The sequence below is a fragment of the Hylobates moloch genome, unplaced genomic scaffold, assembly GCF_009828535.3.
Source record: "Hylobates moloch isolate HMO894 unplaced genomic scaffold, HMol_V3 SCAFFOLD_12, whole genome shotgun sequence".
Taxonomy (NCBI): domain Eukaryota; kingdom Metazoa; phylum Chordata; class Mammalia; order Primates; family Hylobatidae; genus Hylobates; species Hylobates moloch.
Genome location: NW_026652287.1, coordinates 102347627 through 102362825, shown reverse-complemented (window position 1 = coordinate 102362825; position 15199 = coordinate 102347627). Strand labels below are relative to the sequence as shown.

At 53.5% G+C, this 15199-nt stretch overlaps 1 protein-coding gene across 1 annotated transcript; it reads left to right on the top strand.

Moving 5' to 3' along the window:
* The first annotated feature begins 6441 nt into the window (after positions 1–6441).
* TMEM150B (transmembrane protein 150B) lies at positions 6442–15070 on the top strand. Its single transcript, XM_032171197.2, has 6 exons — positions 6442–6538; positions 6816–6875; positions 6975–7042; positions 7266–7393; positions 10597–10777; positions 14663–15070. Exons 1-6 carry the CDS (start codon positions 6471–6473, stop codon positions 14857–14859), a joined length of 702 nt encoding a protein of 233 aa, XP_032027088.1. The 5' UTR covers positions 6442–6470; the 3' UTR covers positions 14860–15070.
* Positions 15071–15199: the final 129 nt, after the last annotated feature.

Sequence of the window (15199 nt, the reverse complement as noted above, 5' to 3'; positions counted from 1 at the left end):
AAAAAAAAAAAAAACAAGTTAAATTTAATTTTTAAATTATTTATTTATTTATTTTATTTTGTTTTTTTGAGACGGAGTCTTGCTTTGTTGCCCAGGCTGGAGTGCAGTGGTGCGATCTCGGCTCACTGCAAGCTCCGCCTCCCGGGTTCCCGCCATTCTCCTGCCTCAACCTCCTGAGTAGCTGGGACTACAGGCGCCCGCCACCACGCCCGGCTAATCTTTTTGTATTTTTAGTAGAGACGGGGTTTCACCGTATTAGCCAGGATGGTGTTGATCTCTTGACCTCATGATCCGCCTGCCTCGGCCTCCAAAATGCTGGGATGACAGGCACGAGCCACCGCGCCCGGCCCACTCTAAGCATTTTACAGTATAATTCGATGTCATTTAGCACATTCACAACGTTGTGCAACCTTCGTCTCTATCTAGTTCCAAAACAGTTTCATAACCCCATGAGGAAACTCCAATTAAACAATCATTTCTCATCCTCCCCTCTTTCCATCCGTTGCAACCACTGACTTGCTTTCGGTCTCCATGGACTTGCGTCTGGGTGGTCTTTGCACCACATCTCCCAGCTGACCTGACCGGGGTTCTCAGAATTGCACATGGTCTGTGATTCTTCCACTCTCCCCGTCTCCTTTCTCCAGTGTCACACCCAGACCCACTCACGTCGCAGTCTGAAGTCTCTCCCAGCCACTCCTGGTCTTTCTCCTCCTTTTTTTTTTTTTTTTTTTTTGTATTTTTAGTAGAGATGGGGTTTCGCCATATTGGCCAGGCTGGTCTTGAACTCCTGACCTCATGATCTGCCCTCCTTGGCCTCCCAAAGTGCTGGGGTTACAGGCTTAAGCCACCGTGCCTGGCCTTTCTCCTCCTTTATCCTTCAGCAACCTCATCCCCAGTCAATCTCTTGCATTTCTTTTCTTTATTTTTTATTTTTTTTGAGACGGAGTTTTGCTCTTGTCATCCGGGCTGGAGTGTAGTGGCACAATCTCGACTCACGGCAACCTCCACTTCCTGGATTCAAGCGATTCTCTGGCCTCAGCCTCTTGAGTAGCTGGGATTACAGGCGCCTGCCACCGCACCCAGCTAATTTTTGTATTTTTAGTAGAAACGGGGTTTCACCATATTAGCCAGGCTGGTCTCGAACTCCTGACCTCAGGTGATCCACCCGCCTCAGCCTCCCAAAATGCTGGGATTACAGGCGTGAGCCACCGGGCCCGATCAGACAGGCATTCTTTTAGGGTCTTACGTGGATAACCCCAACAAACCCTCACAATTGCATGAGGGCAGACCATCGTGATCCTTGTTTTGCAGACAAGAAAACAGAGGTCCGAGACCCGTCTATCCCTAGAGGTGTACATCCCCTCCCTGGGGAAAGTTCTGAGACCTCTGTGTTCCTAGACATCTACATCCCCTCCCTGGGGAAACTTCCAGGCAGGGGACGTAGACATCTAGGGATACAAAAATAAAAATAGGCCGGCCACGGTGGCTCACACCTGTAATCCTAGCACTTGGGAGGCCGAGGCGGGCGGATCACTTGATGTCAGGAGTTCGGGACTAGCCTGACTGACATGGAGAAACCCTATTTCTACTAAAAAAATACAAAATTAGCCGAGTGTGGTGGTGCATGACTGTAATCCCAGCTACTTGGGGGGCTGAGCAGGAGAATCACTTGAACCCAGGGGGGCAGAGGTTGCGGTGAGCCGAGATCGCGCCATTGCACTCCAGCCTGGGCAACAAGAGTGAAACTCCGTCTCAAAAACTAAAAAAAAAAACTAAAAACCAGTCCCCACCACCAACCAGAAACAGTTTCCTCAATATGAAAGTGCAAGGTCATCTTTCTCAGAGGAAAAGCACACCCTCTTCCCCTCGGCTGAGCCAGGCCAGCAGCCCTAGCTTCTGGAAGGATCCTTCAGGCTCCAGACACCCAACCTACCCGTGGCTGGTGAGTGGGGCCTAATTCCCAACTTGAAAGTAGCCTGGGCCGGGTGCAGTGGCTCACGCCTGTAATCCCAGCACTTTGGGAGGCCGAGGCGGGTGGATCACGAGGTCAGGAGATCGAGACCACCCTGGCTAACACGGTGAAACCCTGTCTCTACTAAAAATACAAAAAAATTAGCCGGGCGTGGTGGCGGGCACCTGTATTCCCAGCTACTCGGTAGGCTGAGGCAGGAGAATGGCGTGAACCCTGGAGGCGGAGTTTGCAGTGAGCAGAAATTGTGCCACTGCACTCCAGCCTGGGGAACAAAGCAAGACTCCGTCTCAAAAAAAAAAAAAAAAAAAAAAAGAAAGTAGCCCGGCAGGCCGCAGCCCTGTCCCCTGTCCTCTCAGGGAGGGCCCAAGCAGGTCACATAAGCACCGTGGGGACACCAGTGAGCCAAACTCATCTTTGTGCCAGGACACCGAGTTGGGTGTGGAGGCTCAGAGCGGGGACAAGTCTCCCTTCGGATCACTTGGGCTTTCTCATCTTTATTATTATTATTATGTTTTTGGAAGAGAAGTGGGAATCAGCCGGGTGGCAAACACAGGGCAGGGCAGGAGAACAGTGTTGAGGACCGACGGAGGAGCAGGTAGTACGGACCCCTCCCTCCCCTGGGCTCCCTCATAGCCTTGTGTGACTTCCTTTAGGGGAGCTGTCACCTGCTGATCATCTGTGTTGCCCACAGACAGGGATCCCCCTGAGGGCAGGGGATGGCTCAGATTCATGTCTGGGTAAACGGAGACCTCCAGAAAAAGAAGCGAAAGGAGGAAGACGAGACCCAGAGGAGAGGCGTTTGGCGGCAGAAGGGGTGAAGGGAACTTGGAGAGCTTTGCTCTTTATCAGCCCCACTGGGACGGGATTTATTTTTTATCTTATTTATTTATTTTATTTATTTTTGGAGAGGGAGTCTCACTCTGTCGCCCAGGCTGGAATGCAGTGGTGTGATCTCAGCTCACTGCAAGCTCCGCCTCCTGGGTTCAAGCGATTCTCCTGCCTCAGCCTCCCGAGTAGCTGGGACTCCAGGCGCCTGCCACCACACCCGGCTAATTTTTGTATTTTTAGTAGAGACGGGGTTTCACTATGTTGGCCAGGCTGGTCTCAAACTCCTGATCTTGTGATCTGCTTGCCTTGGCCTCCCAAAGTGCTGGGATTACAGGCGTGAGCCACCGTGCCTGGCCAGCCAGCTAGCTAAATTTTTTTGTATTTTTAGTAGAGATGGGTTTTCACCATGTTGACCAGGCTGGTCTCGATCTCCTGACCTCAGGTGATCCACCTGCCTAGGCCTCCCAAAGTGCTGGCACTACAGGCATCAGCCACCTTGCCCGGCTGACCCTGGCTGTTTAAAAAATAAAAAATAAAGGAATGAAACACTAATACGTGCCACAACATGGATGAATCTCAAAAACATTACACTGAGCATAAAATACACCAGACGGGCTGGGCGCGATGGCTTCCGCCTGTCATCCCAGCACTTTGGGAGGCTGAGGCAGGGGAATCACTTGAGGTCAGCATTTTGAGGCCAGCCTGGCCAACATGGTGAAACTCTGTCTTTACCAAAAAATGCAAAACTTAGCCAGGTATGGTGGCAGGCACCTGTAATCCCAGCTACTCGGGAGGCTGAGGCAGGAGAATCACTGGAACCCGGGAAGCAGAGGTTGCAGTGAGCCGAAATTGCGCACTGGGCCATTCTCGCTGGGGGGACGAGGGGAACTCCAACCCCAAAAAAAAAAAAAAAAAAAGAAAGAGGGCCGGGTGCGGTGGCTCACACCTGTAATCCCAGCACTTTGGGAGGCCGAGGTGGGCGGATCACGAAGTCAGGAGATCAAGAACATCCTGGCTAACACGGTGAAACCCCGTCTCTACTAAAAATACAAAAAATTAGCCGGGCGTGTTGGTGGGCGCCTGTAGTCCCAGCTACTCAGCAGGCTGAGGCAGGAGAATGGCGTGAACCTGGGAGGAGGAGCTTGCAGTGAGCTGAGATCGCGCCACTGCACTCCAGCCTGGGCAACAGAGCGATACTCCATCTCAAAAAAAAAAAAAAGAAAGAAAGAGGCGATGGTTGCATAACATTGGGAGTGCACTAATGTCGCTGAGTCGCACTTTTTTTTTTTTCTTTTTTCTGAGACAGAGTTTTGCTCTTATCGCCCAGGCTGGAGTCCAATGGCACAATCTGGGCTGACTGCAACTTCTGCTTCCTGAGTTCAAGGGATTCTCCTGCCTCAGCCTCCGGAGTAGCTGGGATTACAGGTTCCTGCCACCACACCTAGCTAATTTTTGCATTTTTAGTAGAGATGGGGTTTCACCATGTTGGCCAGGCTAGTCTCGAACTCCTGACTTCAGGTGGTCTGCCCTCCTCGGTCTCCCAAACTGCTGGGATTACAGGCATGAGCCACCGTGCCTGGCCGAGTCGTACACTTTAAAATGGCTAATGTTATGTGGATTTTATGTCCATTAAAAGAAACGAGGTGGCATACTGAGGGAGGAGGTGGCTGGGACTTTTGTGTCTAAGGGAAGAGTTCTGGGGACCTGGACTCCTGCATTTTGGGGAAGGAGGAAGGATTTGGAGCTTGGACTCCTCGGTCCCCAAGGGTGGAGGCTCAGATCTGAGTCCAGGGGAGGATAGGACTGAGAGTTTGGATGTTGAATACACAAAGCTGGAGGAAGGAAATTAGGGTCCCCCGAAGCTAAAGTGCAGCCTGTTAGGTTCTAAGGAGACAGGACACGGTGGTTTGGGGATAGACAGCCTTTAGGAAGTGGCAGTCAGATCGAAGGACCCAGGCAGTCCTGCAGCCTGGACTTTGCCTCTGCAGGATGTCTGCCTGAGCCCCACCCCGAATGCCAGCCCTTCTTCCCTGAGCTCACCCAGCCCCAGCCCCAGCCCCAGGACTGACAGCCCTAGGAAGCTTGGAGAGGTGAGCATCCTGGGGAGGCTCTGGAGGCTGGGAGGTGCATGGAGGGGCTGGGAGGGCAGGGAGAAACTCCCCAAGCAGGAGAGTGTGTGAGCTAGGACTGAACACTGAAACAGGTGGAGAAATTGCTTGGAGTGGAGGACAGCTGGCCGATTAGATCAGACCCCCACCTGTGACTTCTGCCTGAGAGCCAATGGGGGCCCAGAGGCCACGGCCACAATCTCATGCACCTGGGCCCTCCTCAAGGGGCTGGTTCTTCAGGTGTGAAGGGGAGGAGAGAGAAAGAGGAAGGAGAGCCGGGCCCAGCTTCAGCCCCTCTCATTCCCCTGCAGAGCCCAGCATGTGAGGCTTACCTGTCCCTGCTGGCTAGGCTGTCTCGGGGTCTGGACCTCGTGAGTGTCAGAGGCAGGAGGGACTCCGGAGTCTAAGGAAGGAGGGCCTAGAGGTCTGACCCTGGGTCTGAGGGAGGAGGGACTGAGGGACTGGACTCCTGGGTCCTGGGAAGAAGGAAGAGGCCATGACTCCAAATCCCTAAATACCAAGCCAGGAGGTCAGAAGCTGAAGATGGCTGTTGGGAGAGAGAAGGAAAAGGGTCAGGCGGCAGGAGCAGTCTTTGTCTGGCTGGGGAATTTTCGGATGGAGATGTCATCGCCGAAAGCTCCCTTCCCGCCCATGCTCAGCCTGCCTGGGGAACTCCAGCAGGGAAAAGGGGAAGGGTGAGAGGAAGGAGAGTGGAGGGGAGGAGGCGGGGTCATCAGCGCTCCATATCTCACAGCCCAAAAACAGAAGCTGCACCCAGACAGCAGGCGGACCTGAGGCCCTCACTCTTGGGTACCCGAGTAGGTAAGAGCTGGGAGGTTGGACATCAGGAGCTGGAGAAGAATATCTGTATTCTAGGAGGAACGGGGGCCCCGGAATTCTGGGTCTTCCACGCTGGAGAGAGCTGGAGGCTCAGATTCCTGGTTCCTGGGGAGGGAAGGGCTGAGACTTTGGACGTTGAACCCACGAAGCTGGAGGAAGGAAGTTAGGGGCCCCTGAAGCTAAGGTGCTGCCTGCTAGGTTCTGAGGAGGCAGGACACAGCGGTTTTGGGGTAGAGAGCCCCTCAGGAAGTGTGGGTCAGACCCAAGACCCCAGGCAGCCCTCCAGCGCTCCAGCTGGGACTTTACCTCTGCCTTGGCCTGTCTGAGCCCTACCCCGAATGCCAGCCCTTCTTCCCTAAGCTCACCCAGCCCCAGTCCCAGGACTGAGAGCCCCAGGGATCTTGGAGAGGTGAGCATCTCCGGGAGGGCCTGGAGGCTGGGAGGAGCAAGGAGGGGCTGGGAGGACAGGGAGAAATTCCTCAAGCAGGAGAAAGCGTAAAATAGGGTTGAACACTGCGGGATAGGTGGGGAAATTGCCTGGAATGGACAGCTGGCCAATTAGATGAGACCCCCACCTGTGACTTTTGCCTGAGAGCCAAGGGGGGCCCAGTGGTTGGGGCCACAATCTCATGCACCTGGGCCCTCCTTAAAGGCTGGTTCTTCAGGTGTGAGAGAGACAGGTGTGCAGCCTCAGCCTCGCTCCTTCACCTGCAGAGCCCACCATGTGGGGCTACCTGTCGCTGATGCCTGTCTTTCTAGCTGTCTGGGCTATCTCTGGCGTCTGGATCGTGTGAGTGTGAGAGGCATGATAGACTCCTGGGTCTGACGGAGGAAGGGGCTGGGGGCCTGGATCCCTGGATCTGAGGGAGGAGGGGCTGGGGGGTCTGGACTCCTGGGTCTGAGGGAGGAGGGCCTGGGGGCCTGGACTCCTGGGTCTGAGGGAAGAGGGACTGGGGGCCTGGACTCCTGGTCGGAGGGCAGAGGGGGCTAGAAGTCCTTGTTTGTTTGGTCAACAGAAGGAAAAGTTGTTGGTGAGAGTCGCCTACTCACTCTGATTTCCTCCGTAGTTTTGCCATTGCAGTGACCAACAGGACTGTGGACCTCAGCAAAGGCTTTCCCTACATCAGGTAATTCTGCCCGAGGGGAGGGATTTGCGGGGATCGCCGCTGCAGGAAAGTGGAGGCCCTAGCTTGGATTGCCCGGGATGACCCCTTTGTCTTCCCCAGCATCTGCGGATCCTTCCCCCCTCAGAGCTGCATCTTCAGCCAGGTGCTCAATATGGGAGCTGCTCTGGGTAAATACTGCCCATCCCTTTGGTTCACTGTTCCCCAGCCCAGCCAAGCGAGCTCCGAAACCGCTCCTTTCTCAAACCCGGGAGTCCATGCCCCAGGCCCCTCTTCCCCAAAATCCGACAGTTTGCCGCTTTCTCCCTCACCTTGCTCCCCTCGCTTCCCTCACTGGGTCCCAGGAATTCGGGGTGGGTCTCCCTCCCACTTCCTTCTCCCCTCTACTCCCAGCCGCGTGGATCTGCATTGTCCGTTACCACCAGCTCCGGGACTGGGGCGTCGGAAGGTGGCCTAACCAGCTGATCCTATGGACGGGTCTTCTCTGTGCCCTGGGCACCTCCGTGGTAGGCAATTTCCAGGTGAGACTCAGTCGGCGCCCAGGGTCTGCCCCGGCCGGCATTTGGAACTACAACTCCCAGCATGCCCCGCGGCCATAGGCTTATTGTCTCAGGGGCTGGTTCCCGCGCGGCCTCCTGGGACTTGTATTTTTCTTTGGCCAGTGGCCTTGGACCGGCTGGATTCCTTTGCTCTCTGAGTGGGGCACTCCGAGCGAGGTTGTTTGTATGTAGGACTTCGTTGACTTCCAGGAGGTTGGGATAATTTTCTGCCAGCCCCTCTCCCCAGCTCATTTAATGATGAAATTACTGGTCCAGGCGCAGTGGCTCATGCCTGTAATCCCAGCACTTTGGGAGGCGGAGGCAGGCGGATCAGCTGAGGTGAGGAGTTTGAGACCAGCTTGGCCAACATGGTGAAATCCCGTCTCTCCTAAAATATACAAAAATTAGCCGGGCGTGGTGGCAGGCGACTTAATCCCAGCTACTTGGGAGGCAGAGGCAGGAGAATCATTTGAACCCGGGAGGTGGAAGTTGCAGTGAGCTGAGATCGAGCCATTGCACTCAAACCTGGGGGATAAGAGTGAGACTTCTCTAAAAAAAAAAAAAAAAGAAAAAGAAGAAGATGAAATTACTGGCCGGGCTCTGTGGCTCACGGCTATAATCCCAGCACTTTGGGAGGCCAAGGTGGGTGGATCACCTGAGGTCAGGAGTTGGAGACCAGCCTGGCCAACATGGTGAAACCCCATCTCTACCAAAAATACAAAAAATTAGCTAGGGGTGGTGGCAGGTGCCTAGAATCCCAGCTACTCGGGAGACTGAGGCAGGAGAATCGCTTGAACCCGGGAGGCAGAGGTTGCAGTGAGCCGAGACCATGCCATTGCACTCCAGCCTGGGCCACAAGAGCGAGACTCAGTCTCAAAAACAAAAAGAAAAGAAATTGGCCGGGCGCGGTGGCTCATGCTTGTAATCCCAGCACTTTGGGAGGCCGAGGCGGGCGGATCACGAAGTCAGGAGATTGAGACCACGGTGAAACCCCGTCTCTACTAAAAAAAAAAAAAAAAAAGAAAAGAAATTACTGAGGCTGGGCACAGGGCACAGTGGTTAATGCCTGTAATCCCAGGACTTTGGAGGCTGAGGCTTGAGCCCAGGAGTTCAAGACCAGCCTGGACAACATAGCAAGACTCTGTCTCTACAAAAAATAATTAGCCAGGCATGGTGGTGTGAACCTGTAGTCCCAGCTATGCAGGAGGCTGAGGTGGGAGTCTTGAGCCCAGGAGGTCGAGGCTGCAGTGAGCTGTGATTGTGCCACTGCACTCCAGCCTGGGGAACAGAGTGAGACCTTGTCTCAAAAAAGAAATGACTGAGATTTACTCATTCTTCATGCTAGGCACATTGATTGAGCATTTGGCAGCCGTTGGCAGCAGGCTTTCCATTTTGTACATGACTTCATTCCATCTCCATAAAGACTCTAGCTACGTCATTCCTTATTGCCTGTGGACCACAGAGAATATATATATATATATATACACACACACACACATATATTGGAGATGGAGTCTTGCTCTGTCATCCAGGCTGGAGTTCAGTAGTGCAATCTTGGCTCACCGCAACCTCCGCCTGCCGGGTTCAAGCGATTCTCCTGCCTTAACCTACCAAGTAGCTGAGACTACAGGCACCTGCCACCACGCCCGGCTAAATTTTTTTTGTATTTTTAGTAGAGACGGGATTTCACCATATTGGCCAGGCTGGTCTTGAACTCCTGACCTCAAATGATCCACCCACCTCAGCCTCCCAAAGTGCTTCACAACTATTTATTTAGTTATTTATTTGAGACAGAGTCTTGCTCTGTGGCCCAGGCTGGAGTGCAGTGGTGAGATCTTGGCTTACTGCAACCTCCATCTCCCGGGTTCAAGTGATTCTCCTAACTTCAGCTTCCAGAGTAGCTGGGATTACAGGCACTCACCACCACGCCCGGCTAATTTTTGCATTTTTAGTAGAGATAAGGTTTCACCATGTTGGCCAGGCTGGTCTCAAACTCCTGACCTCAAGTGATCTGCCCATCTTGGCCTCCCTAAGTGTTGGGATTACAGGCATGAGCCACTGTGCCCAGCCCTCAACCTATTATTATTATCTTGCTCCTCTAAGGAGTATTTTTAGACATTTCCCCCTGGTTGTCCCCTCTTCCCATGAAATTTTAAGTATTTATTGTATTTATTTATTATTTGTTTGTTTATTTTTGAGATGGGATCTTGCTCTGTTGCCCAGGCTGGCGTGCAATCGTGCCATCTCAGCTCACTACAACCTCTGCTTCCTGGGCTCAAGTAATCCTCCAGCCTCAGCCTCCTGAGTAGCTGGAATTACAGGCCTGAGCCACCATGACCGGCTAATATTTGTTTTTTTATTTTTTTTCTTTAGATGGAGTCTCGCTCTTGTTGTCCAGGCTGGAGTGCAATGGTGCGATCTTGGCTCACTGCAACCTCTGCCTCCTGGGTTCAAGCAATTCTCCTGCCTCAGCCTCCCGAGTAGCTGGGATTATAGGTGTCCGCCACCATGCCTGGCTAATTTTTTGTATTTTTAGTAGAGACGGGGTTTCACCATGTTGGCCAGGCTGGTCTCGAACTCCTGACCTCCAGTGATCTACCCGCCTTGGCCTCTCAAACTGCTGATATTACAGATGTGAGCCACCGTGCCTGGCAATATTTGTATTTTTTGTAGAGATGAGGTTTTGCCATGTTGCCCAGGTGGGTCTTGAACTCCTGAGCTCAAAGTGATCTGCCTGCTTCACCTTCCAAAGAGCTGGGATTACAGATGTGAGCCACTGCATCAGGCCGAAATTTTAAGTATTTTAAAATTTTAATGGAATATACGCTATGTATCTGTGAGTCACATACAATTGTAATATTTAAGAATTCTTCACCTGCAAGACCAATTTTTGGGGAAATATCTGTCCCCCGCCTTGAGAATGCAAGATTTATCCCACTCATATTTACTGAGCATCTACTATGTGTCAATCACTGTTCTAGGCATTGAGGCTACAGCAGTGAACAACAGCTTTACATGCCTGCCCTTGTGGAGCTGACAGTAGCCGATGTGCTTAATAAGCCCATCACTGGGTATGGAAAGTTGGCGATCACTGTCTACTGCGTTGGTGAAGGGCCCTGGCCCCTCTGGTGTCCCTTACCCTCCTTCCCGGAGTCTCCCTCCCAACTCCTCCCTTCTCCTCCCAGGAAAAGAACCAGCGGCCCACACACTTGGCAGGGGCCTTCCTTGCCTTCGTCTTGGGTAATGTCTACTTCTGGCTGCAGCTCCTCCTGTGGAGGCTGAAGAGCCTGCCCCAGCCCGGGGCTGCCTGGATCGGGCCACTCCGCCTGGGCCTCTGCAGCGTCTGCACCATCCTCATTGTGGCCAGTATCCTTCTTGTATCTGGGATAGGGGTTAGGGGTGGCTCTTCACTGGAACTGGTCTTCCTGCCTGGCCGTCTGTCACAGGGGACGTCTCTTCCTTTCTCTGGGCCTCAATCTTTGCACAGGATTATGGCTTTGTCATCGAGAATGTCGACTTTGGGGTCAGGTTGCCCAGGTTAGAATGCGCTGTCTTCCACACAGCAGCTGGGGGAAACTTCCGCGGGCTGTTACTTCTCGGTGTCAATGGTTTCCTCATCCCTCAAATGTGGATAATGACAGGGCTGACCTCAGGGTTGTGGAGTGGATAGGATAATATGCATACGGTGCTTAGATCTGTGCCTGGCACATAGTGAGTGACCGATAGACACTGGAAGAATGATATACTAAGAACAGTCCCTTGAGGGCACTCACTCTGTGCCAGGAATCATGGTGGTGGTTGCAGGTGAAAACGGTTCAGACAGGAAAAGTCTTTCGGCCAGGATGCACGTGAGGCCCTGCAGTGGAGTTGGTGATAGGCTGCAGGTGGCTTGCGCAGGCTCTGAGAGGCATTCTGTGAACTGCTCTTCCTAACTCCATGTCCTGTGATATCAGGTGAGTAGCTTGAAATAGCCATCATGGAAGTATTTATACCACTGTAATTGGCAGATGCCACCAACCAGAGCCGGTTGTTATACATTTACTAGCACACCACATGATGGTTGACTCAATTCCAACTCATTTCTGAGCCATCCCCAGAACCCAGGCACTTTCCACCAGCACAGCGTACTTCTAGATGGGTCAGGTCACTCTCTGAGGCCTCAGTTTCCATATCCATAAAATGCATTTGCTTTTATCATAATGATTATTATTATTTATTTTTGAGACAGAGTCTTGCTCTGTCGCCCAGGCTGGAGTGCAGTGGCGTGATCTCAGCTCACTGCAACCTCCGCCTCCCGGGTTCAAGAAATTCTCCTGCCTCAGCCTCCCAAGTAGCTGGGACTACAGGTGCCCACCACCACGCCTGGCTAATTTTTTGTATTTTTAGTAGAGACGGGGTTTCACCATGTTAGCCAGGATGGCCTCAATCTCCTGACCTCGTGATGCACCCACTTCAGCCTCCCAAAGTACTGGGATTACAGGTGTGAGCCACTGTGCCTGGCCTTTTGTGTTTTTAGTAGAGACGGGGTTTCATCATATTGGCCAGGCTGGTCTTGAACTCCTGACCTCATGATCCACCTGCCTCGGCCTCCCAAAGTTCTGGGATTACAGGCATGAGCCACCATGCCCAGCCTATTATTATTATTATTGTTATTATTATTATTATTATTTATACTTTTTTTGAGATGGAGTCTCACTCTGTTGCCCAGGCTGGAGTGCAGTGGCATGTTCTTGGCTCACTGCAACCCCCACCTCCCAGTTTCAAACAATTCTTGTGCCTCAGCCTCCCAAGTAGCTGGGACTACAGGCATGCACCACCACACCTGGCTAATTTTTGTATTTTTAGTAGAGACGGGGTTTCACCATGCTGGGCAGGCTGGTCTCGAACTCCTGACCTCAGGTGATCTGCCCGCCTCGGCCTTCCAAAGTGCTGGGATTACAGGTGTGGGCCACTGTGCCCAGCCCACAGTGATTAATTCTGATAGGTAGAGTGTAGAGTGAGAGAAAGGAGGGGCTGCAAACCCAGCCTTGGGGGGGTCTTTCTCATTTGTGGGGAGGCCCAGAGCATGCAGGCATTCAGAAGAGAGTAGAGAGAAACCAGCTAAGGCCCTCTCTTGGTTGTATTAAGTGCATCCGTTTCTTGGGAGTTTTCTCAGCGAAATGGAAATAGTGATCGTATTTCCTGGAGTGACAAAGTGTATCTTCAAAATAGTTGAGAGGGCTATAGTGACTTGGGGTATGAGACCGTCAGGTCTCCTTTGCAGGGGCCCTGATGGTGACAAGATCCAGCCCCTGATCTTCTAAACTAGCCCTGATGATCAGTGTAGCCACAGGGGCCTTCATTCTGTGGGACTCAGTAGTCTCTTGGGTGGGGTAGGTGGGGGAGGGAGCTATAAAGACAGCTAGCTGAGTGTGGTAAGGGATGGAAGTCTACAAAGATGGGCCTGAGACTGGCTGGATTCTGAGCCTGGCCTTGCAGGAGCTGCTTGTGGGCTGGGAGGTTGAGGGCACACTGCAGGTACATGCGCGGAGCAGAAAGACCAGCCTAGGGAGGAATGAGGCTGCTGGCAGGGCCAGGGCTGAGGATTCTCTAAACTAAGGGATCAGAGGCTTGGGTTTCTGCCTAGGGGTGATACAGAGCCATAGGAAATTTACGGTCAGGCACTGTGGCTCACACCCATAATTCCCAGCACTTTGGGAGGCTAAGGCAGGCGGATGACCTAAGATCAGGAGTTCAAGAACTGTCTGGCCAACATGGTGAAACTCCATCTCTACTAAAAATACAAAAATTAGCCAGGCGTGGTGGCACGCGCCTGTAGTACCAGCTGCTCAGGAGGCTGAGGCACAAGAATCACTTGAACCTCGGAGGCAGAGGTTGCAGTGAGCCAAGATCACGCCACTGCATTCCAGCCTGGGCAACAGAGCGAGACTCCATTTCAAAAAAAAAAGACCAGGTCTTGCTCTGTTGCCCAGACTGGTCTTCAACTCCTAGTCTCAGGCAGTCCTCCCACCTTGGCCTCCCAAAATGCTGGGATTGTAGGCGTGAGCCACCACTTCTCAGCCCCCTTAGAGATTCCTGAATGGATGGAATAAGCAGTCCGGGAGGGGTGGGCTGGTGAGCAGCTCCAGTGAGAGAAGTTCCAGAAAACAGCTGTCTCTACTAGGCTGGAGCCTGGAGTCTGCAGGGGCTGGCAGCGTAGAAAGAGGTCTTAAGGGCCGGGCACGGTGGCTCACGCTTGTAATCCCAGCACTTTGGGAGGCCGAGGCGGGCGGATCACGAGGTCAGGAGATCGAGACCACAGTGAAACCCCGTCTCTACTAAAAATACAAAAAATTAGCCGGGCATGGTGGCGGGCGCCTGTAGTCCCAGCTACTCGGAGAGGCTGAGGCAGGAGAATGGCGTGAACCCGGGAGGCGGAGATTGCAGTGAGCCGATATTGCGCCACTGCACTCCAGCCTGGGTGACAGAGCAAGGCTCCGTCTCAAAAACAAAAAAACAAACAAACAAACAAACAAACAAACAAAAAGAGGTCTTAAGGAGCCAGTGGCATGCGAGAACCAGAGGAGGGACGGGGCAGACCAGGAGAGAAAGGCACAAGACATGAGGAGAGGGCTGGAGAGAGATGGGTAGGGCAGATAGGACAAGACTTGGGGTGACCACCTGGCCAAGAGGGATGAAGAGGGGGCCAGGGGGAGTGTCTGCTGGGGTACATGAGTGGATGGTGGAGTTGTCATGGAGGAGGGGACACTCAGAGGAATAGATTTTACAGGGAAGAGGTTAGGCTCTGGGATTGAGCAGGCGGGGCCTGTAGGCGGTGAGTAGCTGAGTGGATGTTCAGGAGAAAGTTGCAGAACACAGTTGGAGGCTGGTGGCCGGGAGGGAGGCGTATTTAGGAAACCCTGCGTGTTTGGAGGCAGAAGCAATGGCAGCTGGGTGTCCTGGACAAGTAGGGAGGCAACCAGGCCTTTCCCTGGGTCAGGGAAGGGAGATGGAAACTTTTCGGGATATTGGGAATGCAATACTAACGGGGGTGCACGCAAAGGAAAGCGTGTGCAAGCAGCTTGAGATGGAGACCGGCTGGAGAGCATCGGAGACCAAGGCGAGGCCCCGTCTGTGAGGAGCTATGGGGGAAGGGGAGAGCTGAGGATGGGGACACCCAGAGACGGCCTCCGCCCAGCCGAAGGTAGCACAGAGACCAGGCCGGGCCCTGCGTCTGTCACGGTAGCGGTGTGGCCCTTGACCCCGGGGCAGTGATCGTCCTCCACGCCTGCTCACTGCGTAGCGTCTCTGCGGCCTGCGAGTGGGTCGTGGCCATGCTGCTGTTCGCGCTCTTCGGTCTCTTTGCCATTGACTTCTCCGCGCTGGAGAGCTGCACCCTGTGTGTTCAGCCGTGGCCCAGCCTCAGCCCCCCGCCGGCCTCCCCCATCTCCCTGCCGGCCCAGCTGTAGCAGGCACCCTGACCCGGGCCTCGCCCTCACCAGTGAAGCAGGAAAGATGGGGCCGATCCCAGTGCCCCGCACCCAGCAAGATGAGCCACTGCGGATCTCTCCAACCAGCTGGGGCTGCCGCTGACTGACCTGGAGCCGGAGGACCTGTGTGCCGGTGCGGAGGGCCTCTGAACAGCTGGTGGCAGCCAGCATCCCCGTCCCCGCCTGCGGGCCCTGCCCCTGCAACTGGGCACCCAGGAAGCGAGAGGCCAAGGCCAGCCAGCTGTCCCTGATCAAGGCTATTTATTATTATTATTATCTTTTTTTTTTTTTTTTTTTTTGCCGCCGGCGGAATCAGAGA

Coding starts and splice junctions, on each gene's coding strand:
- TMEM150B (XM_032171197.2), top strand. CDS start 6,471: ATGTGGGGCTACCTGTCGCTGATGCCTGTCTTTCTAGCTGTCTGGGCT. Junction 6,539..6,815: donor ATCTCTGGCGTCTGGATCGT/GTGAGTGTGAGA, acceptor TTTCCTCCGTAG/TTTTGCCATTGCAGTGACCA. Junction 10,778..14,662: donor CACCATCCTCATTGTGGCCA/GTATCCTTCTTG, acceptor ACCCCGGGGCAG/TGATCGTCCTCCACGCCTGC.